Here is a 26,053-nt window from a genome sequence, read left to right as displayed (position 1 = left end):
GGAATACAGCAATGTATTAATATATGAAGTCCCTAAGCTACCTATGCCTGGGTTCTTCATGCACAAACCAAACCCATCATCGGCTATGGCCCCACAGCGAAAGGATATATGAATGCAGGCCAGTAAGGTTGGTTAATGGAAGCAAATAGTCTGCTGTGGGAAAATACAGAGAAATAGATGGCTCTGAAATTAGTGAAAAATAGTAAAGTTGAAACAAGAATTTTAGTGCTAAATAGATATTTTTAATGTTTTCTGTAATGAGTAGGAAACAGCAGTAGACTTTTTTAGATTTTGAAAAATATTTATTTTAACAAATTCCCCATAAGATAATGTCTAGATTCTGAGACATTACTATTAATAGTAAGATTTATCTCAAAGAATAAATAAAAGCATTAATTACCTTAAATGCAAATACAAGTGAGATAACGTTTTCAAATACCAACTAAGTAATCGGGGTTTTTTCCTTTATTGTGGTAAAATACACATAAAATTTACCATTTTAGCCATTTTTAAATGTACAGGTCAGTAATATTAAGTACGATCACAGTTTTGTGCAATCATCACCATTATCTATTTCTAGAACTTTTTTTAATTAGGTAAATTAATAACAAAAATTTTCCCACAAGGAAGGCATCAGATTGTTTCAGTGTGGCATTTTATCAAACTTTTCAGGAAAAATAATACTAATCTTTTAATTAAAAATTTAAAAACTTTTATTAAAAAAATGGAGCACTTGCCTACTTATTTTATCTGGCTGTCATAAAACTGATATTAAAACCAAACACATTACAGAGAACAAAATTGCAAACCAATATTCCTCATGTACATAGGTACAGAAATCCCTAACAAAGCAATGGCAAATAAAATCCAGCAAAATAGAAAAGTTTTATTACATCATGAGAAAGAAGAGGTGTTCATCCTAGGAATATAAGGTTAGTTTAACACTTAAAAATCAATCATTGTAGATTGCAATTAAAAATTTTTTTGGTTAGCTTTTTAATTTATTGTTTTGCTGCATTGGTTCTTCATTGCTACACGCGGGCTTTCTCTAGCTGTGGTGGGGAGGTGGGGGGGCTACTCTTCGTTGAGGTGCGCGGGCTTCTCATTGCGGTGGCTTCTCTTGTTGTGGAGCACAGGCTCTAGGCGCGCAGGCTTCAGGAGTTGTGGCTCACAGGCTCAGTTGCTCCACGGCATGTGGGATCTTCCCAGACCAGGGATTGAACCCGTGCCCACTGCATTGGCAGGCGGATTCTTAATCGCTGAGCCACTAGGGAAGCTCTTTTTGTTAGCTTTAGAAAAATTATTTATTGGGCTTCCCTGGTGGCGCAGTGGTTGAGAGTCCGCCTGCCTATGCAAGCAACACGGGTTCGTGCCCCGGTCCGGGAAGATCCCACGTGCCGCGGAGCGGCTGGGCCGGTGAGCCATGGCCTATGAGCCTGCGCATCCGGAACCTGTGCTCCGCAACGGGAGAGGCCACAGCAGTGAGAGGCCCGCGTACCGCAAAAAAAAAAAATTATTTATTGAAGTATAGTTGCTGTACAATATTATTTAAGTTACAGGTGTACAATATAGTGATTCACAAATTTTAAAGGTTAGGGACTTCCCTGGTGGTCCAGTGGTTAGGACTTCGCCTTCCACTGCAGGGGGTGCGGGTTTGATCCCTGGTCAGGGAGCTAAGATCCCACATGCCTTGTGGCCATAAAACCAAAACATAAAACAGAAGCAATACTGTAACAAATTCAATAAAGACTTTAGAACTGGTCCACATCCCCAAAAAAAAATCTTTAGAAAAATTTTTTAAAAGTTATACTCTTTATAGTTATTGTAAACTATTGGCTATATTCCCCATGTTATACAATATATCCTTGTAGTGTATTTTATACCTAATAGTTTGTACCTTTTAATCCCCCAGCTTTATAGTTAATGAATCATTAGTGCTAAAAGGAAATAGTACATGTAATGGAGAGGCTTAAAAAATCAAAAGTTGCAGATTTTGTGAACAAGAGGTAGGAAAGATATGAATCCTCCCTAATCTCAAGCTTCAGGAAGGTAAATACGGCCAAAACCAATTCCAGGTTGTTTTTTTCCAAGTCCAAGAACTCAGACCAGCCTTTGGCTGGCAGGTCATACCCCGGGTGTGTACAAGACTTAGCTAACAAGCAATCCAGACAGTTACCAACATCGAGTAGCTGAGATGGCACTGCTGGAAATCACTACTCTTGCTCTTGTGATTTGTGTCACTTGCCTGGTTTTGCTTTTTGTGTGGAAGAAAAGTCACAAAGGGGGAAGGCTTCCCCCTGGCCCAACTCCCCTTCCCATCATTGGGAATCTGATGCAACTAAACCTCAAGGATGTCCCTGCATCTCTCTCCAAGGTAAGGGTTTCATTAGAGGCTGGTCATCTCCAGGTAAGGGGGGGGTCATCTTCAGGTTATCTTCATGTCATCTTCAAGCGTTCTTAGTTTTACTCACCACTAAGACACTTCGGGGTGTCTATTTCTGTATTACAAGACAGATACCTTTTTTTTTTTTTTTCTGGATTGGATCACTTTAGAGCAGGTAGTGAGGTGTGTTGACCTGACCTGAGATATAGGTTGAATTCTAGTGAATGGGAAAATTCTGAAGTCAGAACATACTTTGACTGAAAGGCTTCCAGTCCCCTCTGCGTGTAACACTTACCAAAAGACAAGCCAAGCAAATGTAATAACTGTCCTTTTATATTATTATTACTATTTTATACTAATCTGTGGGATACTTTATGATCCTCCTTCTAAAGAGTGATCCCCCCATCTTGCTCTGACACAGCCCAGCTCTGCTACGCTGACTGACATTCACTCCTTTGGAAATATTCTCTGGGAAAAAGTATTATCTCAGTGAGTTCATTGTGCAACCATATATTCTCCAGAACAACCCTAATTACTGTCTTCTGATGGATGAATAAAGAAAATATGATGTGCACACACAGAGGAGTATTTTTTATCCTTAAAAAAGAAGGAAATCCTGCCATTTACAACAACATGGTTGAACCTTGAGGATATTAATCCTAAGTTATATAAGCCAGACAGAAGGACAAATACTATATGCACTCATAATGTGGACTCTAAAAGAGTCAAACTTGTAGGGAGCAGAATGGTGGTTGCCAGGGGCTGGGGAAGCGGGAAAATAGGGTGATGTTGCTCAGTTTTGCTGTAAAGAGGAAAGTCATGTTGCCATAGCTGGAAAGGGCTAGAATCCAATGCACAAGTTGGAGAATTGGGCCTTTTTTAGGAGCATGGAGAGTCATTTATATTAACAGAAAACTATGTACATGGGCACAGATTCAGGTAAACAAGTGGATGCTATGGTAGAAGCATATGGACATTCTCTTCTGGTTATTTCTATTATCTCTGTGAAATAGAGAGCAAAGTCATCAGCTGAGGGTGAGGTTGGGAGAGGAGGACCTGGCATTGTGTGCCCCAAAATATAGAGACACACTCATTCAAAGGGAACAAAGGAAGTAAGTTTCATTTTCCTGGGACAGAGAAAAGAGGTACAAAATGGCAAAATTCTCTACCATTTAAGTTAAAAAAAAAAAAAAGGCAGAAAGAAAAAAATGGTGTCAAGTTTTGCTTCTTAGAAATAATTATCATAAATAAAAAATGGAGGATTATGATATACAAATGGATTTTTTAACAAATGGATTTTTAAAAAAAATGTTTGGCCGCTCCATGCAGTTTGCAGGAGGATCTTAGTTCCTCAACCAGCACTCGAACCCGCGTCCTTGACAGTGAAAGCACGTAGTCCTAACCACTGGGCCGCCAGGGAATTCCCTAATGGACTTTTAAACATAATTTTAGTTTTCACCAATTTAATTTAGAACTTGAACATGTTTCTGCACCATTGTACATCCTCATATAAGTAATTTCAAATGGCTGCTTTGAATTTAACTGCATGGTTGTAAAATACATTTGAAAACACCTCTAGCTGTCAGATGTTGTAGCACTCTATTTTTCCCCTTGGCACAATGCTATCATAAATATATAGATTTCATCCTTTTTAATACCTATTTAGTGAGCTCTCCTTCTGGCACTTATCCTGGCTGCTTCCTTCTCATCTTTAGTTTTACCTTAAGTGTTACCTCCTCATAGATTCCTCATCTATTTTATTGTTTTCCCATTATCATCCAACAGAGTACATTCTTTGTTGCTTTCATAGAATTATGCTCAGTTTCTATTGCAAATGTAGTTTGTTCGGCTATTTACTGCCTGTTACTTCCACTAGACTCTAAGTTCCATGAGGGTTCCTGGCACAGTGTCTGACACAGTATAGGTGCTTAGTAAATATTTGCTCAATTGTTGCATGTATAGATGAAGGAAAGAATGAATCCATGACTGTACCCCAGGTTAAATTCCTGAAAGGAAATTAATGGAGCAAAGTCTAAGCTACATGTGAATCATTACTTAATTTCCACTGAAGCCTCCAATGGAGAGATTTCACAATAGCCCTTACAACCATTTGCATCTCTTTCCAGCTGGCCAAAGAGTATGGCCCCGTTTACACTCTGTACCTTGGATCCCAGATCACTGTGGTCTTACATGGATATGAGGCGGTGAAGGAAGCTCTAATTGATCAAGGTGATGAATTCCTTTACAGAGGACATATTCCAATTATTGACGATACCCAGAAAGGATATGGTATGTTTCAAGATAAAAGTTAATTCTCTTTAGCAAAAAAGTCTGATTAACCTAATGAGTGTCTGTTCTGCAACAAGCTACAAACTAGATGCTGCAATACTGCACTGCAATTCTGATACTAACTACCCAGAGTTAGTGCAGACTCCATAGGTTAAGGGCATCATTCCCAAGAAGACTGCCCTCACTTCTGATGTCAGCCACAAGTTCAGGAGTCTCCAGGTTACCCACACTTCTGACCAACTGGCTAAAAATTCAGGGTTTCCGTGACCACCTCAGGTTCAGTAATTTGCTGGAATGACTCACAGAACTCATAAAGGTGCCATACTTACAATTACAGTTTTATTTATGTGAAAGATACAAATGGAGAGACACATAGGGCAAGGTTTGGGAGGGCCCAAATGCAGAGCTTCTGTATTCTCTTCCAAGGAAGCAGAATGCATTACCCATTTGATGCATTGATGTGTTCACCAACCAGGAATCTCACCAGAGCTTGGTGTCCAGATTTTTTAATTGGAACTTCATTACTTGGGCCCGATTGATTGACTCATTGGCCACGTGATAGAACTCAGTCTCTAGCTCCTTCTATTCCTTGAAAGTCAGGAGGTCAGGCTGATATCACTTGGCTGAAAGCTCCAATTCTCTAAATACAGAGTTGGTCTTTCTGGCATGGAACCCCACCTTGAAACTGTCTAGGGATCCACCATGAGTCACCTCATTATCATAAACTCAAGTGTGATCCCAGAAACTCAGCATGAATAACAAAGGCACTTCTGAGTTAGAAGTGGGCATATCCAAGGGTTTAGAAGCTCTCTCCCAGGAACCAGGGACAAAGACCAGACAAATTCTTTTATTATTCAACAGATGCTCTGATAACTCTATTGAGATAAACATCAAAATCAGACTCCAAGTTCCCTTTAAGGTAAATCTGCAAATATGATTGTGATAAAAATCAATCTGGGAACATTTTGAAAAAAACAGTTGTTACCTAGAGGTCTTAGGGTTTAGGGAGCTGGAGAAGCCACGCTTGGGGTTGCATTTCACAGGATACAAAGGCTGCAGTGGCATAGTGGCAGCAACAATAAACAGATGACTAGGTATAGAAATTACTGTGTTTTCAATGTCAGCCTGGTTTGGGGATGGGGGGTTGGCGGGCGGTGGTGAGGGAGCTGGGAGAGGGTGGTAGGATCAGAGGGGTGACACACAGGAAGCTACAATGGTCTTAGTCAAGCTCAACTTCTTCAGTGGGACAATAGGCTCACAGATAATTATTTTATTATTATGTTTCAAAACTTAGACATATGTTACATATACTCCTTCATATGTATGAAGTATTACACACACAGAAACCTAGGACAACCCGAAAGTCTCCTCCAATCCACTTCAAATTGTAAAATTGCAAGCCCCAAAGAAATAGAAACCTAATTCTTTTCAAAGCATATTTATGAATAATTAATTAGATATTATGCAGTGTACTAAGTGATAAAAGAGAAGCAATTTTTGATCTCTCTTACATAAGATCAGGATGCATTTGCCCACCTAAGAAGCAACCAAACCTTTCCTCCTTCCTCCCTTTTTTCTAAACACGTTGATTACATTGTCTGTGTGTGAGCTTTAAAATCAACGTTTTTTTTTTTCTTTTGGCTGCGTTGGGTCTTTGTTGCTGCACGTGGGCTTTCTCTAGTTGTGGTGAGCGGAGGCTACTTTTCGTTGTGGTGTGCGGAGGCTACTCTTCGTTGCACTGCGCGGGCTTCTCATTGCGGTGGCTTCTCTTGTTGGGGAACACGGGCTCTAGACGCGTGGGCTTCAGTAGTTGTGGCACATGGGCTCAGTAGTTGTGGCACATGGGCTCAGTAGTTGTGGCACACGGGCTTAGTTGCTCCGTGGCATGTGGGATCTTCCCGGGCCAGGGCTCGAACCCGTGTCCCCTGTGTTGGCAGGCGGGTTCTTAACCATTGCACCACCAGGGAAGCCCCTAAAATTAACTTTTAATTGGAGTGGGAAGCTTCTGGGTTGGATTGAGCTCAAGAGGGAAAAAAATATTGCTCAAAAAATTGCCGTTTTCACAACTCTGAGAAAATTGGTTTTCAAACTTCCTATAAAATCCTTGTTACTGCTCCTTACTTGCCTGTAATGGGAACAGATAACTCAGCTCTTCCTTTCCTAAAACTATCCTGGAAAATAACAAAGAACCATTCATTGATATTTTAGTTTTCCTTCTGCGTTAGTTTCCTGGGGCTGTCATAATAAAGTACCAAAAACTGCGTACAAACCTTAGGGCAACAGAACTTTATTGTCTCACAGTTTTGGAGTCCAGAAGTCTGAGATCAAGATGTCAGTGAGGTTGGTTCCTTCTGAGAGCTGTGAGGGAGAATCTGTTTCATGTTTCTCTCCTAGCTTCCGGTGCTTTGCTGGCCATCTTTGTTGTTCTTTGGCTTGTAGATGTATCACCCCAATCTCTGATTCATGTTCACATGGCATTCTCTGTGTATAGGTCTCTGTGTCCAAATTTCCCCGTTTTAGAAGCATACAGTCATATTGGATTGGGCCCACCCTAATGATCTCATTTTAACTTGATTACCTCTGCAAAGACCCCATTTCCAAATAAGGTCATATTCACAGATACTGGGGGCCAGCGCATCAACATATTTTGAGGGGAAACAATTAAACCCATAACACCTTCGAAAATGAAAGGTCTGCTAAAATACTAGATAGCTTTCTTATCTAGTGATCTTTGAACACTATAATACAGTGCTGAGGATTTGTGTCTAATCAAGTTGTTGAAACATTTTCTGTTAACTGTCAACTCAATATTTTGTCTAGTGTCTTAATCTTTAAACATTTATCTCATTGACAGATTGCAACAGCTCAAGCCCTTACTTTATCTTTTTCTTTTTTTCTGAAAAAGTTTTATCGTGCACAGAGGGTAAGGGCTCAGTCCTTCTTGGCTGCCGCCTTCCTCATGGCGGCCAGGGCATTGCTCAGCTCTTCTCTCTAACTCTTGGTATGGATGTGTGTCCCCACCCTTTTCTTGACGAACTTGAGGGCCCGCTTGTCCTTGGAGACCTTGAGCAGCTCCATGGCCCGCCGCTCATAAGGGGTGAAGCAGCACACGTCCCGGATCACGTCCTGCACGAACTTGGTGTGCTTGGTGAGACGCCAGCGGCGGCGTCTGTGCCTCGGCTTGCTCACGTCCTTGGTCACCTTGTGGCCCTTGTTGAGGCCCAAGGCCATGGGTAGCGCAGAGCCATGGCTGCTGCTCTGCAATGGCAGCCGCGGCGGAAGAGCCTCCGACGCGCGGAACTCTGGGATTTCTACCAACACGGGGTGGCAAGTGCCAGAGAGGCCCCCTTACTTTAACGTATTCATTCAATCCACACACCAGTTTTAGATGTTATTGTTCAGTCGCTAGAATGCAAAAATTAAAATAACTTAGTGCTCTTAAAGGCATGGATAAACAGCCATTCATTCTTTACCTGGAGGAGTGCAATGCTGTAACATTTTTGGAAAGTACTATATCTATGGACATATAAACTGTAGAGACCTACTGAGGAATCTAGTTTACATAAATAGAGACAACCAACTATGTAATTATTCACCCATGCACATACTTGCCCCCAGCGCAATGGGAGTGGAGAGGGCATTGCTTCCTTGGGACAGTCCACGCCTGCAGGGATGCAGGTGTGGTAAAGAGAAAGAAGTACATTTTTTAAAAAGATATTTACATAATGGGTATAGATTCTGAACAAAGTGAGAAAAATAGGAGAGTATCACAGCTATCTCTTGTTGTGTAACAAACCACCCCAGACTCAGGGATGTAAAACAGCAACCCCCCAGCCCCCACTTTTTTTTAATGCTCATGGATTCTGTGATCAGGAATTTGAACACGGCATAGTGGAAGGGGTTTTCTCTGATCCACAAGGCCTGGGGCCTTAGCAGACATCCATTTTTTTTTTTTTTCCCAAATAAAGCAGCTAAGGGTGATTCCAACAGCTGAGGGCTGAAATCATCTGGAGGCTTCTTCATTTACAAGTCTGGCTTCTGGGCAAGGATGACCCAAAGGCTGAGCTCAGCTGGGCCTGTCAACAGAGCATCTCCAAGTGGCCCGCCCATGTGGCTTGGGCTTCTTGCTGGTGCCTGGAGTCCAGGAGGGGGCATCCTGAGGGGGAGCATCTGGAGAGTGAGCAGTCCAAGCTGCAAAGCTTCTTCAGACCAAATCTTAGAACATAGAACCATTCTATTCATTGCAAGTAATTCCCAAAAGCCAACCCAAATCCAAATGGACAGGAATTAAGCTTCCATTCTTGATGGGGAAGTGGTGGTGGTCACACTACGGAAGAGAATGGGGGATGGGAGATGTTGTGGTTCACTCTGGAAAACACAGTCTGCCCACAACAAGCAGGTAGAAGAGGAAAGTATCACCTCTGCACTGATAAGGGAAAACTTGAAGAACAGAAGTTTAATTGGGAGCCAAGTGGTTCTGCAGTGGAAGATAGGATTAGAGAGTCTTCTGCATTGAGTCACAGACAGCCCTGGACCAACGCTGAACTCCCCGTGTAGAAAAGAAGAGACTGACTACTGTATGTGAGATTCATGTGCGTATATGTGTACATTCCCAGATTTGGACTCCCAAAAGCATTTCAATTTTGGAATAGGGCAATAGAAGATGTCAGATTTTCCTCTGAAATAGATATTGTCAAGAGCCTTGACCTTAAACTTTTAACTGACAGCATCAGTGAATCAAAGCAGCCTTCACATAGCTCATTTATTGTAATCAGAACCTAGAAAATATATCGGCACTCTCTCCTGCCATCACATTTGAATGGCATATACTCCAACACTGGAAGAATTCAACCATCTTCTCTGTGCATGTGTCCAGAAGATAAACACTGCTAGAGAAATTCTCTCAGTAATTACACTGGCTTCCCTTTAAATTAATACTTTAAACCTCAATTAGACTCTTAATACAACACGTTCCTCTGATTGGCTCCCTTTTCCACTCTCAGAGACTCCTCATTCCTCCTATTAACACCCTCATTATACATTTCCTCTCTCAGAACCACTGTATCATAACTCATTGTAACAACAGAAGTATCAGGAAGGAACTCTCCAGTTTCTTCACATTTTATCTATGGCTCTATCTGCCCCTGCACCCACATTCTCCTTTTTATTTTTCTCCTGTTACAATTGAAAAAGTGTCCCTTTCTTGACAGGGAAAATTTTCACATGTGCCCTAGATCCTATAGCATCTCACCTTCCCAAGGATTTTACTTCTTTGGTAATGCCTTCTCCATCCCTGATTACCCATCTCTCTCTGCTTGTCTTGAAAGCCACTCCTCTCTCTTCCCTACTGGCCCTGGTTCCCAGTGCTACAGTTACTGCAAGCTGAAATTCCCACACTCTTTCAACAGCTGGCTCTGACTGGGATCAACCAAAGAGAGGCACTGGCAAGAGACTGGGGAGTGGAAGGAGAGCCAGAGGGCCCCCTCTCTCTGTGCCTCAGATAGCATCTCTTCCAAGAGCTGCATGTCCCCCCATAACTCCAGGGCCACTTTGGTTCCTGGCCAGGTAACCCCAGCCACTGAGCTCCTTTGTCCCTTCCATGGGGAGATGGTAGCAGTTTTCTGCTGTTGATAATTACCAGTTGTCTCGCTGTCCCTGGTTTGGCCTCTCAGTGTTTCCATCACCTTAAAACCAATTCTCTGGATTAATTTTCCTCTGTTTTAAATATCGAGAGAGGCTTCTCTCTTGCCGGTTGGACTGTGACTGATAAACTCACTCTCCAGTGACTCATTCCCAGGAACATGTGAATATTCCACAGCACTCTCCTCACACCTCCCTTCGGTTACTGTTCCTGGTTTCTTGCCCCTTAACAACCAAACTTCTCTGAAGAGACATCCATAGTGATGGAGTAATTCCCCTTTAGAAACCTATCTTGAGAGAGAATACAAGATGTGGGAAAAATTATAAACAAGAATGTTCACGGTAGTAATATTTTTAGGATCTGGCATACAGCCGGTGTCAACCAAACAAAAAGTGCACAGTGTGAGAGCTGTGAGTTCACTTTTATTTGGGGACTTCCTGAGGACCATAGCCCAGGAGACAGCGTCTCAGATAGCTCTGAGAAACTGCTCCGAAGAGACAGTGGGGGAGGTCAGTATATATGTGAGGGGGTATGTGCAATCAAGCGCCCATCTCAGTAGAAGGCTGCTGCTAGTCACGAGGAACAGATGTCTCCCTAAATGATTTTATTGCTTTTCTAGGTATGAGGAAATGCAAGAAATAGAGCTCCTAAAGTTTTCTCCTGAAAATATCTAACTATCTGACGGCCTGTTCTGTCAGTTTCCCCAGAGCACAAAGTGCCTCATTCCTGATCTACCCCCTGAATTCCTTTCAGGGTCTGTTGAAGGTCAGTGACTGCAGTGGCCATTGACCTAATCCTTGTAGAGCTGGATGGCAAGTGACATGCTTTAGTTGGCACAGGATAGCAATGAAAATTTATTAGATAAATGGAAGAATAAATGAAGAGCAAAAAAAGGCAACATTTAAAAGTCTAATTAAGGATTAAATAAAAATTTTACCAAACTTGTAGTTGCTTTTTGATTTAAAGGTGATGCAAAAACAGTTAAAAATTTAAAGAGATAAAAATATTCCTAAAATCCAATAATAATGTTATTATTATGTTATAATAATAATTGGAGTATTATTGAATTATTATTATAATAGCTATAATTATATAATATTAGCTAATATTTATTAAATACTTCTTACGTGCCAGATACTGTGCTGGGGGTTTCTCATGTATTACCATATTCAGTTAACACAGTGGCCCCATGAGGAAAATATTTTTTATTTCCATTCAACAGATGAAAAGCTGAGGCAACAGAAGTTAAATAACTCACCCAAATTAGAAAGTTTTGGAGTAGAGATTTGAGTTCAATTTGCCTAACTCTAGAACCCAGAACCACTAACCATAGTCTCAATACACTAACCTATTCTTAAATTTTTTTGTTTTTTAATTTTTTAATTGAAGTATGGTTGATGTAACATATTTATTTTTATGTACCATCTCCCAGATGTTGTTCATATGCACACATATTTTACATAGTTGTAATTATAGTATAGACGTATTTGTATACTGATTTTTTCTTTTAAATATTAACATTTCTGCTATTTTTACGTAGTTTTCATAATCATCATTTTAACAATTGCTTACTTTTCCTAATATTGATTTACTATCATTGTATAATTATGCAAAAAATTACCCTATCATTAGCATTTAGATTGTTTACAAATTTCTTAAATCAGTATAGATGACATTGCAGTGTACACCTTTTTAACTTTTGCTGAATTATTTCTTTGTGTAAATTCTTAGGAAAGCAATTAATGGATCAAAGACAATTTTAATAGGTTTTGCTATAAGTATTGCTTTAATTTCCATAATAGGTCGTGATATGCAAAGAGGCTAAACAATGCACCAAATTTGCCACAAGCTTGATTGCTTTAGGTACAGAATTTCTTTTTAATGCTTGCTAATTTGGTAGATGTGAAATGAATATTTAAATTATTGTGTATTGAACATCTTCTGTGTGCAAGGTAAGAGATCATCATGTGTCACAGGAAATATTTGGAGAGATGCCCCAGTCACTCAACTAAGTAAAATCTAGTATAGGAAGTAACACAAGTAAACAAATTGCTGTAATACAAGGTAGAAAAGATAAATTGTATTAAAGCATCACGCAAGCCAATTCAGTTAAAGGAAGGCAAGATTATCTCCAGTAGAGGATAAGGAAGACTTCAGAGAGAAGGTTTTCAAAATGGCTCTTAAAGGAAAGCTAGAAACTCAACAAAGCAAATAGGGCGGGAGCAGACTTGTCAGTAAAAGGGAGAGAATGAACAAAATAAGGGTGCAAAACAATGTAGTTGCATTTAGTGAACAGCTGTGATTGGTCTATAAGCTCAGAGTTAGAGCCAAGGGAGAGAATGATGGAAATGTTTGAGGTTTTAAAGGTGTCAGAATGAGACTGGGGTGGGGAGGTGGGGGTGGGGTAGAGGGACCCATTGAATGATTTTTAGCACCAGCCTCATTGTCCCTGTATTTGATTTTGAGTAACCTGGAAATTGTAGATTTAGAGGAGTGAAAGGGGAAACTGGTTTGAAGATGATTAGAACTTTTAAAATCTGTAAAAGTGTTAGAACCTGAAGTGTGGTAGCGTAGTATGAATTGACAAGAAGGGACAGATGAGAAAGACATTTTGGAGGTGGAATCGACAGGACTTACCAAGTGCAGATGTATAGGGTGAAGGGCAAGAGGGATGTGAAGATGCCCTGAGGTTTGGATTTGGGGCACTAGGAAACTGGTGGTGCATTAAGGAAATTCAGGACACGTAACTGGTTTTGTACAGAGGAAGGAATGAAAAAACACTGGTGTGAACATACTGAGTTCCTTTGCTCCTGAGTTTCTCCTTGTTCAGATTAGCTAACATTAGCTGTAGTAAATTCAGAGGCAAATGGAAACATATATTCCCTATTGCTCTGCTTTCCAGTTGCTTATCCTCTAATAGAGAAAATCGCAGGTAGAATTAAACCACAAGTTAGAGGGATATTAAGTGTAAAACAGACACTCAGGAAAGAGGTTTGTGAGAACACATGCCAGTCTTTACTACTTTTAACAAAACCAGACAGAGGGCCCTTCCCACCCTTGGGAATGTTCTCTACCTGCCAATGATCCGCCTCCTGACTCCATCACCCCTGCCCTCTGTTGACCAGAGCTTGGGTTTTATTTTCTTTGTGACAAATATTTCACCCAAACCAAAGAATATGTTGTGCTCTTCAAAGGCCAGTTGCTAAATCCCTGAAAAGAGGCACTGGCAACAGTGCAGGGTGGACACAGGAGATAAGCTTCAGGGAAAGTCGGACTCCATGATGCAAAATTCTTTCCTGCTCTTTGCTTCTTTTCCTAGGAATCTTTTTCAGTAATGGAAACAGGTGGAAACAAATGCGACGCTTCTCCCTCATGACCCTGAGGAACTTTGGGATGGGGAAGAAGGGCCTCGAGGAGAGGGTCCAGGAGGAGGCCCAGTTTCTGGTGGAGGAGCTCAGGAAAACAGAGGGTGCGTTCCATTGACCATCCTTTGGGGCAAGGGGCTTCTACACACAGAGCTTCCCACCAAAGCTCCTCCTTTGGGAGGCACGCAATAGTCCACAATCTGCTCTATGAGTCAGGGCACTGACTAGGAAAAAGGCAGCAGGAAGAAAATGACCCAAAACTGTTACTTAGGACTCATGAATCCTTTTGTTTGGATTCATCTCCCAACTTAGGCACTTACTGGATGTGTAAATTTGGACAAGTTACTTAACTTTTCTAAAACGCAGTTTCCTCATGTGAAAAATGGGCCCAGAAATCAAACCTCAGAATGAGGGTTAAATAATAAAGTTTGCAAAACATTTACACAGTATCCAGCATGTATAATACTCCATATTACTTGTTGCTCTTATGGCTATTACAGTATTGCAAAACGTTACAGTTTGCAAAACATTTACACAGTATCCAGCATGTATAATACTCCATAATATTACCTGTTGCTCTTATGACTATTACAGTATTCATTGAATAGCGTAATAATTAGTAGTAGTAGCATAGTATAATACTATAGAGCATGTACTACTAGTAGAAGATCCCTACATCCTAATTTGAAGAAGTTTAGAGAAAATAAAATATAGGTATCAATCTGAGCAAGAGAGAGGCCCTGTTCTTGAAGCCCTAATGCAAGCTGATGAAAATTCTAAATTTTAGAATTTTTTTTTCTCACATCAGCTCAGCCCTTGGACCCTGTCTTCACCCTCTCCTGTGCTTCCTGCAACGTGATCTGCTCCGTCCTCTTCAATGAGCGTTTCCACTACAACAATAAGACGTTACTCTCCCTGTTGAGTTTGTTAAATAAAAATTTTAATCGAATAAGCTCTCCCTGGAACCAGGTAAAGCCAAGTCTGCATCTGCCCTTGCGGTTGATCTCATGGGGGCACTGGGAGCCCATAGGCAGGGTAAAGGGCTGTGAGCTCCCCACCCTGCCCCACGAGCACGTGCCAACACAAGCACTGTCACCTTCCCACAACGTGTGTCTTGTCGAGTGGATGAGTGCAGTGTCGCTCACCCCAGCACCTATGGAAGGCTGCCCTCTGCTTGCTTCTGTGAGTTGACTCCCATAAAAGAAGGCATCACGTTCCCAGTTGCCTTTGTTTCTTTTAAGGCCCCTACGCACACTCTCCCCTTCTCGACTCTGAGGTTGGCCAAGGGTGATTGAGCAAGGAGATGGGAAGGGGCTGCTCTCTCATGTACGTGATGGTCACCCTCCCTTCTTTTCTGCTCAGAAGCTGGAGGAAGGGATTCTCCCTAGCCAGACCCCACAGACGGTTAGGTGCTCCACTTAGAAACACTGGTCTCTCTTCACAAACTGAATTGCTGATGTATTTTTTTCCCTCATTTTAGATTTACAATCTGTGGCCAAAACTCATAAAGCATCTCCCTGGAGAGCACAAAGCATTCTCAAAAAGGCTTAATGATGTTAAATATTTTATTCTGGAAAAAGTGGAGGAGCATCAGAAGTCCCTGGATCCTAATAACCCTCGAGACTACATTGACTGTTTCCTCAGCAAGATGGAGCAGGTACTGTATGTGACGTCTTTCCCTGGTATTATATTTTATCAGTCCATGGAAATGCAGGAAAGCATAATCACACCATGTAGGTAATTCTTTTTTTTTTTTTTTAATTTGGTTGTGCTGGGTCTCAGTGGCGGCAGGCAGGCTCCTTAGTTGTGGCATGTGAACTCTTAGCTGCATCATGCATGTGGGATCTAGTTCCCTGACCAGGGATCGAACCCAGGCCCCCTGCATTGGAAGCGTGGAGTCTTAACCACTGCGCCACCAGGGAAGTCCCCATTTTGGTAATTCTTAATATTTTGATATCTTATGGCAGTGGGGTACACTATTAACAATAACAGAAATTTAAAAATAGTCCAAAGCCCTCTTTTTCCTTTGTATTTTTATTTACTTCCTACACTTGGATATTAACATTTAATGACGTGTTCTCGATACATATTTACAATGAGCTACATATATATATATAAACATGCATATATATATATAATATATGCATGTTTCTGAGCATATATTTATCTTGGGGTGGCTAAACACACATGCATCTTCTCTACACATTATTTACACATACATAGTCAGCCATTTTTGCCACAGTGCTTCCCAGGTAGCATGTCATAGACCAATACATTATAAAAACTGGATTGTGTCTTCCCATAGAACACTCTTGTTATTTGAAACTGGTGATGGATAAAGGGTTCTAAAACAAATACATTATACGTTAACCATGGATGGTATTAAACATATTGAATAGCAAGTATCACACAGCCACCAACCCTTAGAACATCACTGACATAAAATACCAGCATGAGTGTCCAAGAGAACATCAGTGGAAAAACAGTCAAGACTGTGACAAACAATAGATTGTAAAAAAAAGATATTTAAATGTATATAGCAGCTTAAAACCTGAAAATAATTCTTTCAGCCCTATAAAATTAACCTCATTTATGCCAAATTTCCCCAGATATATATAAACAAAAGAAAAACACCACTCAAGTATATCATAAATGTGCAAGTTATAGCAAACAATTAATAATAACTTGTTTAGCCTTCTTAATCTCTAGGAGGGCTGATTTGGAAAGCTTGATTTCCTTAGAAAACATGTTGAAGGAAGGCACGTTGATGCCCTGTTTTCTTCTTAGAAATTTCCCTGGGGTCAGTAGAGTCATTCAAGCTCATTCCACTTGTCAACAGTGTACATCGAAATAGCCTCTTCATTCTGATGGAAAAGTTTGTTGTTGGCTCTCAGAGGACTAGATGTTTGTCTGGAAAAGAGAGAAAAAAATAGCCAGGTTTTTAATTCAATCATTTAAAGATTTTATTTAGCACCAACTCTGTATCAGTCATGGTGCTTGGTAAATGGAATAAAATGATGAATCAGATACTACCCTGTAATTTTCTTTCATAGCACTTATCATAGTTTAACAAAATATTTATTTAATTTACCTCTATATTCTTCACTACACTGTATACTCCAAAGGGCTGGAGTATTGTCGATTTTTCACGCTTTGTATCACCAGCAACTAGCACAATGCCTAAAATATTGTAGATGCACATAAATATTTATTGAAATAATTATTGAATTAATTAATGAACAAAGATACAGTCCTTGACTCAATGGAGCTTACAGTCTAGTGCAAAGATCATCAAAACAAACAGTAACAATGAAGTCCTAATAGGGGAAGTACAAGATTGTTATGGGAGAATGTGGCAGGAACACTAATGCTAGTCTAAGTCAGGAAGGGACTTCTAAACCAAGGCCCAGTGGATACATCCCTGCTCACATAGGTGAACAAATGAGCTGAGAGCTGAAAGGTGAGTAGGGATTATCTACATTAAAGTAGCAAAGAAAAATATACCAAGCAGAGGAACAAGATGTGCAAAGGCCCTGAGGCAGAGGGAAGCTTGGGGATATGAGGGGTAGACAGAAAGTCAGTGTGGCTGGAAGGGAGGGAGCAGGGGAGAGTGGTAGGAGAGAAGCTGAAACAGCAAGAGGTCAGCAGGCAGACCATTCATGCAGGGCCTGGCAGAACACATTAATTAGTTTAGCTTTTATCCTAATATCAGTGCAAATCATTTGCACGGCCTAAGCACTGTGTAAAGGATGACCATATTTGTGATGTGGAGAACAGATTGTAGGGGTCAACAGTGGATGCAAGGAGAACAGCTAAGAGTTGTTTCAGGGTAAATTTCCTGGTAGCAGAGCCTAAAATAGGGATTTGTGTGGAAGTGATTTATTAAGGGAGTGCTATCAGGAGAAACTTCTATGTATGTGAATGAGAGAAACAGGATAAGGAAGGGGAAAAATTAAAAATAGATGTGGTTTCAGGTGAAGCCTAGTCTCTACCTGATCCTACAGGGGGCTCTAGAGTATAAATCGCACTGCAGAGTTTGTCCTTCCCTGGGGCAACGGAGCTGGGCTTTTGTACTCTTGCATCTATCAGTCATTGGTCACAGGCATCCCCATGAGGGTGGTCTGGGAGACTGATTCCCTCCCAGGCTTCTCTTGTCATTGTGGCTCCAGTGTCCAAGGGACTCCAGAGAAAGTTGCAGGTGTGAGCCAAAGCAGCTGTGAGGTAGGTTATCAGAACCAGTAAAAGGGATCTGAGCAGGGCACCAATAGCATTTTCTGTACGAGATGATTGCAGTGGCCCAAGGCAAAGAAGATGGCCAAGGGTACTGGTGGTGGAAATGAAGAGACGTGGATAGATTTGAGATACTTTTAGGAGGTAAAATTAACAGTCTTGGTGGTGAGTTGGGAAATACAAGAGATGAGGAGCTGTGTTCCTGGCTTGCCTAACTGGATGGAAGCTGGGGCCATTCACCAGTACAGGAAACACTGGAAAGGGACCACGGACAGTTGTTAGCATACATACCAAAGCCTTGAAAGAGTCTAGAGGAAGGAACAAAAGAAAGTTGATACGCCAACGTCTGGATTTCGGCCATTCCTTCCTCTCCTGCCCTCCACATCTATTTTTCTTTTAAGATAACTATCAATAGAAAATGGGTAGAAACTTCTGAAGCATTTCTGCTTTCCTGTAAGTTTTGTTGCATTATGTTTTAATCTCTAAACCTTACTACATAACAGATTTGGGTGTGTTAAGAATTAAACAAAATGGTGGAGTTCATTCTACTTAGCTAAATTACAGAGTTAGAACATAAATAGAAGATATGTTGATATTTCCATTTTCTCCCTCACTCTCTTCCCAAGCAAAGATTTTTAAAAACCTACTGGAACTTTCTGTTGTGAGGGAGTTATTTAAAATGCTCAGTATTCCAGATCAAGGCAGTAAGAACTATAGGTAGGAAGTGGCAACGTGCCTAAAAACTTGGACATCCATATGCAGAAATCATCCCATTTTGAAATGAACAGGAGAGACATGGTATAAAGAAACTGAGTTAAGAAAAATTTGATTCAGAGCTTTAAAAGTAAAGCTAGGGGCTTCCCTGGTGGCGCAGTGGTTGAGAGTCTGCCTGCCAAGGCAGGGGACACGGGTTCAAGCCCTGGTCTGGGAAGATCCCACGTGCCACGGAGCAGCTGGGCCCGTGAGCTACAAATACTGAGCTCTGCGCGTCTGGAGCCTGTACTCCGTAAAAAAAAAATTAAAAAAAAAAAAAAAAAAAAAAAAAAGTAAAGCTAATAGTTAAAAGAAGTGCTCTAATACTTTTCTTAAATTTAAAAACAGTGGTATTAAAAGCCCACCAAAAATTAATCAGCAATGAAAATAATTTAATTATAGTGAAAAATAGAGATTTTATTAGCTTAACTAGTTTATATATATTAAACAATAATTTATTCAACAAATTCTTAGTCTGGCTATTATGCCAAGGGTTGGGGATACATCAACGAAGAAGACTTAATCCCTATTATTTTTAGTATAGTAATTGTAAAATAGAAAGCTCAGAGATTGGTTCAAGATGGCAGAGTGGAAGGACATGCACTCACTCCCTCTGCGAGAGCACTGGAATCACAACTAACTGCTGAACAATCATCGACAGGAAGACACTGGAACTCACCAAAAAAGATACCCCACATCCAAAGACAAAGGAGAAGCCACAATGTGACAGTAGGAGGGGCTCAAGCACAATAAAATCAAATCCCATAACCACTGGGTGGGTGACTCACAAACTGGAGAACAATTATACCACAGAAGTCCACCCACTGGGACTTCCCTGGTGGCACAGTGGTTAAGAACCTGCCTGCCAATGCAGGGATCATGGGTTCGATCCCTGGTCCGGGAAGACTGCACATGCTGCAGAGCAACTAAGCCCATGCACCACAACTGCTGAGCCCGTGTGCTGCAACTAATGAAACCCATGTGCCTAGAGCCCATGCTCCGCAACAAGAGAAGCCACCGCAATGAGAAGCCCACACACCACAATGAAGAGTAGTCCCCACTCACTGCAACTAGAGAAAGCCCGTGCAACAAGGAAGACCCAACACAGCCAAAACTAAGTAAATTAAAAAACAAAAAACAAATTCTTTAAAAAAAATTGAAAAAAAAGAAGTCCACCCACTGGAGTGAAGGTTCTGAGCCCCAAGTCAGGCTTCCCAACCTGGGGGTCCGGCAACAGGAGGAGGAATTCCCAGAGAATCAGACTTTGAAGGCTAGCAGGACTTGACTGCAGGACTTCAACAGGACTGGGGGAAACAGAGACTCCACTCTTAGAGGGCACACACAAAGTAGTGTGCGCATCGGGACCCAGGGGGAAAGAGCAGTGACCCCAGGGGAGAGTGGACCAGACCTACCTGCTAGAGTCGGAGAGTCTCCTGCAGAGGTCAGGGGGTGTGTGGCTGTGTCTCACCTTGAGGGCAAGGACACTGGCAGCAGAAGTTCTGGGGAGTACTCCTTGTCATGAGCCATCCAGGAGTCCACCAACAGCCCCACCAAACAGCTTGTAGCCTCCAGTGCTGGGTCACCTCAGGCCAAACAACCAACAGGGAGGGGACTCAGCCCCATCGATCAGCAGATAGTGGGTTAAAGTTTTACTGAGCTTCTTCCCACCAGAGCAACACCCAGCTCTACTCACCACCTATTAGGTAGTTTGCACAAGCCTCTTAGATAGCTTTATCCACCAGAGGGTAGACAGCAGAAGCAAGAAGAGCTACAATCCTGCAGCCTGTGGAATGAAAACCACATTCACAGAAAGACAGACAAAATGAAAAGGCAGAGGACCATGTACCAGATGAAGGAATAAGATAAAGCCCCAGAAAAACAACTAAGTGAAGTGGAGATAGGCAACCTTCCAGAAAAAGAATTCAGAATAATGATGGTGAAGATGATCCAGGACCTTGGAAAAAGAATGGAGGCAAAGACTGAGAAGATGCAAGAAATGTTTAACAAAGACCTAGAAGAATTAATGAACACACACCTAGAAGAATTAAAGAACAAACAAACAGAGAGGAACGATACAATAACTGAAATGAAAAATACACTAGAAGGAATCAACAGCAGAATAACTGAGGCAGAAGAACGGATAAGTGACCTGGAAGACAGAATGGTGGAATTCACTACTGTGGAACAGAATACAGAAAAAAGAATGAAAATAAATGAAGACAGCCTAAGAGACCTCTGGGACAACATTAAATGCAACAACATTCGCATTATAGGGGTCCCAGAAGGAGAAGAGAGAGGGAAAGGACCTGAGAAAATGTCTGAAGAGATTATAGTCGAAAACTTCGCTAACATAGGAAAGGAAATAGCCTCCCAAGTTCAGGAAGCACAGAGAGTCCCAGGCAGGATAAACCCAAGGAGAAACACGCTGAGACACATAGTAATCAAACTGACAAAAATTAAAGACAAAGAAAAATTATTGAAAACAACAAGGGAAAAACGACAAATAACGTACAAGGGAACCCCCATAAGGTTAACAGTTGATTTCTCAGCAGAAACTCTACAAGCCAGAAGGGAGGGGCATGATATATTTCAAGTGGTGAAAGGGAAGAACCTACAACCAAGATTACTCTACCCACAAGAATCTCATTCAGATTCGACGAAGAAATCAAAAGCTTTACAAGACAAGCAAAAGCTAAGAGAATTCAGCACCACCAAACCAGCTCTACTACAAATGCTAAAGGAACTTCTCTAAGTGGGAAACACAAGAGAAGAGAAGAACCTACAAAAAAAAAAAAACCCAAAACAATTAAGAAAATGGTAATAGGAACATACATATCGATAATTACCTTAATGAATGGATTAAATGCTGAATTAAATGTGAATGGATTAAATGCTCCAACCAAATGACACAGGCTCACTGAATGGATGCACAAACAAAACCCATATACATGCTGTCTACAAGAGACCCACTTCAGACTTAGAGACACATGCAGACGGAAAGTGAGGGGATGGAAAAAGATATTCCATACAAATGGAAACCAAAAGAAAGCTAGAGTAGCAATACTCATATCAGATAAAATAGGCTTTAAAATAAAGAATGTTACAAGAGACAAGGAAGGACACTACATAATGATCAAGGGATCAACCCAGGAAGAAGATATAACAATTATAAATATATATGCACCCAACATAGGAGCACCTCAATACATAAGGCAACTGCTAACAGCTATAAAAGAGGAAATCGACAGTAACATCATAATAGTGGGGGACTTTAACACCTCACTTACACCAATGGACAGATCATCCAGACAGAAAATTAATAAAGAAACACAAGCTTTAAATGACACATTAGACCAGATAGATTTAACTGATATTTATAGAACATTCCACCCAAAAGTGGCAGAATACACCTACTTCTCAAGTGTACATGGAACATTCTCCAGGATAGATCATATCTTGGGTCACAAATCAAGCCTTGGAAAATTTGAGAAAATTGAAATCGTATCAAGCATCTTTTCTGACAACAAGGCTATGAGATTGGAAATCAATTACAAGAAAAAAACTGGAAAAAATACACATACATAGAGGCTAAACAGTGTGCTACTAAATAACCAAGAGATCACTAAAGAAATCAAAGAGGAAATCAAAACATACCTAGAGACAAATGACAACAAACCATGACAATCCAAAACCTATGGGATGCATCAAAAGCAGTTCTAGAGCAATACAATCCTACCTCAAGAAGCAAGAAAAATCTCAAATAAACAATCTAACCTTAAACCTAAAGGAACTACAGAGACAAGAACAAACAAAGCCCAAAGTTAGTAGAAGGAAAGAAATCATAACGATCAGAGCAGAAGTAAATGAAATAGAAACAAAGAAAACAATAGCAAAGATCAATAAAACTAAAAGCTGGTTGTCTGAGAAGATAAACAAAATTGATAACCCTTTAACCAGACTCATCAAGAAAAAGAGGGAGAGGACTCAAATCAATAAAATTAGAAATGAAAAAGAAGTGACAATGGACACCACAGAAATACAAAGCATCATAAGAGACTACTACAAGCAACTCTATGCCAGTAAAATGAGCAACCTGGAAGAAAGGGACAAATTCTTCGAAAGGTATAACCTTCCAAGACTGAACCAGGAAGAAATAGAAAATATGAATGGACCAATCACAAGTAATGAAATTGAATCTGTGAATAAAAATCTTCCAACAAACAAAAGTGCAGGACCAGATGGCTTCACAGGTGAATTCTATCAAACATTTAAAGAAGAGCTAACACCCATCCTTCTCAAACTCTTCCAAAAAATTGCAGAGGAAGGAACACTCCCAAACTCATTCTGTGAGGCCCACATCACCCTGATACCAAACAAGACAAATATACTCCAAAAAAAGAAAATTACAGGGCTTCCCTGGTGGCACGGTGGTTGAGAGTCCACCTGCCGATGCAGGGCCCACAGGTTCGTGCCCCGGTCCAGGAAGATCCCACATGCTGCGGAGTGGCTGGGCCCGTGAGCCATGGCTGCTGAGCCTGCGCATCCAGAGCCTGTGCTCTGCAGTGGGAGAGGCCACAGCAGTGAGAGGCCCACGTACCACAAAAAAAAAAGAAAAAAAGAAAAAAGAAAATTACGGACCAATATCGCTGATGAATATAGATGCAAAAATCCTCAACAAAATACCAGCAAACAGAATCCAGCAACACTTTAAAAGGATCATACACCATGATCAAAGTGGGATTTATCCCAGGGATGCAAGGATTCTTCAATGTACGCAAATCAATCATTGTGATACACCATATTAACAAACTGAAGAATGAAAACCATGTGATCATCTCAATAGATGCAGAAAAGGCTTTTGACAAAATTCAACACCCATTTATGATAAAAACTCTCCAGAAAATGGGCCTAGAGGGGACCTACCTCGACATAATAAAGGCCTCATACGACAAACCCACAGCAAACATCATTCTCAATGGTGAAAAACTGAAAGCATTTCCTCTAAGATCAGGAACGAGACAAGGATGTCCATTCCTGCCACTGTTATTCAACATAGTTTTGGAAGTCCTAGCCATGGCAATCAGAGAAGAATATCTGGTAAAGTTGCAGGATACAAAATTAATGCACAGAAATCTCTTGCATTCCTATACACTAACAACAAAAGATCAGAAAGAGAAATTAAGGAAACACCTCCATTCACCACTGCAACAAAAAGAATACAATATCTAGGAACAAACCTACCTAAGGAGGTAAAAGACCTGTACTCAGAAAACTATAAGACACTGATGAAAGAAATCAAAGATGACACAAACAGATGGAGAGATATACCGTGTTCTTGGATTGGAAGAATCAGTACTGTGAAAATGACTATAATACCCTAAGCAATCTAAAGATTCAATGCAATCCCTATCAAATTACCAATGGCACTTTTTACAGAACTAGAATAAAAAAGTCTTAAAATTTGTATGGAGACACAAAAGACCCCGAATAGCCAAAGCAATCTTGAGGGGAAAAAAATGGAGCTGGAGGAATCAGACTCCCTGACTTCAGACTATGCTACAAAGCTATAGTAATCAAGACAATATGGTACTGGCACAAAAACTGAAATATAGATCAACGCAACAGGATAGAAAGCCCAGAGATAAATCCCCACACCCATGGTCAACTAATCTATGACAAAGGAGGCAAGGATATACAATGGAGAAAAGACAGTCTCTTCAATAAGCGGTGCTGGGAAAACTGGACAGCTACATGTAAAAGAATGAAATTCAAAAAAAAAAATAGAGAATGAAATTCAAACACTCCCTAACACCATACCCAAAAATAAACTGAAAATGGATTAAAGATCTAAATGTAAGACCGGACACTATAAAACTCTTAGAGGAAAACATAGGAAGAACACTCTTTGACATAAATCACAGCAAGATCTTTTTTTGACCCACCTTCTAGAGTAATGGAAAGGAAAACAAAAATAAACAAATGGGACCTAATGAAACTTAAAAGCTTTTGCACAGCAAAGGAAACTATAAACAAGATGAAAAACCAGCGCTCAGAATGGGAGAAGATATTTGCAAATGAATCAACAGACAAAGGATTAATCTCCAAAATATATAAGCAGCTCATGCAGCTCAATATTAGAAAAACAAACAACCCAATCAAAAAATGGGCAGAAGACCTAAATAGACATTTCTCCAAAAAAAGACATACAGATGGCCAAGAAGCACATGAAAACCTGTTCAGCATCACTAATTATTAGAGAAATGCAAATCAAAACTACAATGAGGTATCTCACCTCACACCAGTTAGAATGGGCATCATGAGAAAATCTACAAACAACGAATGCTGGAGAGGGTGTGGAGAAAAGGGAACCCTCTTGCACTGTTGGTGGGAATGTAAATTGATAGAGCCACTGTGGAGAATAGTATGGAGGTTCCTTAAAAAACTGAAAGTAAAGTTACCATATGACCCAGCAATCCCATTCCTGGCCATATACCCAGAGGAAACCATAATTCAAAAAGACACATGCACCCCAATGTTCATTGTAGCAATATTTACAATAGCCAGTCATGGAAGCAACCTAAATCCCCATCGACTGACGAATGGATAAAGAAGATGTGGTACATATATACAATGGAATATTACTCAGCCATAAAAAGGAATGAAATTGGGTCATTTGTAGAGACGTGGATTGATCTAGAGACTGTCATACAGAGTGAAGTAGGTCAGATAGGGAAAAACAAATATCGTATATTAATGTGTGTATGTGGAATCTAGAAAAATGGTACAGATGAGCTGGTTTGCAAGGCAGAAATAGACACACAGATGTAGAGAACAAACGTATGGACACCAAGGGAGGAAAGTCCGTGGAGTGGGGGTGGGGTGTGATGAATTGGGAGATGGGGATTGACGTATATACACTAATATGTATAAAATGGATGACTAATAAGAACCTGCTGTATAAAAAAATAAATAAAATTCTAAAATTCAACAAAAAAGAAAAAAAAATTGGAGAATATATGCCAAAATATTGTCAATGTTTATTACTTAAATGATAGGATTAATTTTCTTCTAGTTCCCCTGTATTTTCTAAGTTTTTGACAATGTTCATGTATTTGTACATATATAATGCATTCTGTATGTAACACTACAATGTATTTGTATTTCTATGATGTATATGTATTACTTTTGCAAAGTAAATGTAGATATATGAAAAAAATAAGAATAAAAATATATTCTTGATTTAAACATTAGAAGGGTGCAAAAAAAAAAAAAAAAAGAAAGCTCACTCACTGTTTTTAAGCCCTGGATCAGTTTATTTTCTAAAGACTTTGTAGATCCCATGCAAAAAATTATAAGTTAAAATGTCCTATATGTATATGTACAATCTTCATA

The 26,053-nt window shown here is 40.4% G+C and overlaps 1 protein-coding gene and 1 pseudogene across 1 annotated transcript in view; one reads left to right on the top strand and one right to left on the bottom strand.

The window, feature by feature from the left end:
- The first annotated feature begins 2,154 nt into the window (after positions 1-2,154).
- The window catches only part of LOC112392977 (cytochrome P450 2C23-like), a 32,513-nt gene continuing 8,614 nt past the window's right edge, over positions 2,155-26,053 (top strand). The window contains exons 1-5 of the mRNA XM_024734918.1: positions 2,155-2,374; positions 4,510-4,672; positions 13,633-13,782; positions 14,487-14,647; positions 15,159-15,335. Of these exons, the coding sequence (XP_024590686.1) occupies positions 2,195-2,374; positions 4,510-4,672; positions 13,633-13,782; positions 14,487-14,647; positions 15,159-15,335 (831 nt within the window). The 5' untranslated portion in view covers positions 2,155-2,194. The remainder of the gene's footprint in view (positions 2,375-4,509; positions 4,673-13,632; positions 13,783-14,486; positions 14,648-15,158; positions 15,336-26,053) is intronic.
- On the bottom strand, positions 7,604-7,903 carry LOC112392978 (60S ribosomal protein L36 pseudogene; annotated as a pseudogene).

Source organism: Neophocaena asiaeorientalis, unplaced genomic scaffold (genome assembly GCF_003031525.2).
Source record: "Neophocaena asiaeorientalis asiaeorientalis breed wild unplaced genomic scaffold, Neophocaena_asiaeorientalis_V1.1 scaffold240, whole genome shotgun sequence".
Lineage (NCBI taxonomy): Eukaryota > Metazoa > Chordata > Mammalia > Artiodactyla > Phocoenidae > Neophocaena > Neophocaena asiaeorientalis.
This window is presented reverse-complemented; position numbering and strand designations above follow the sequence as displayed.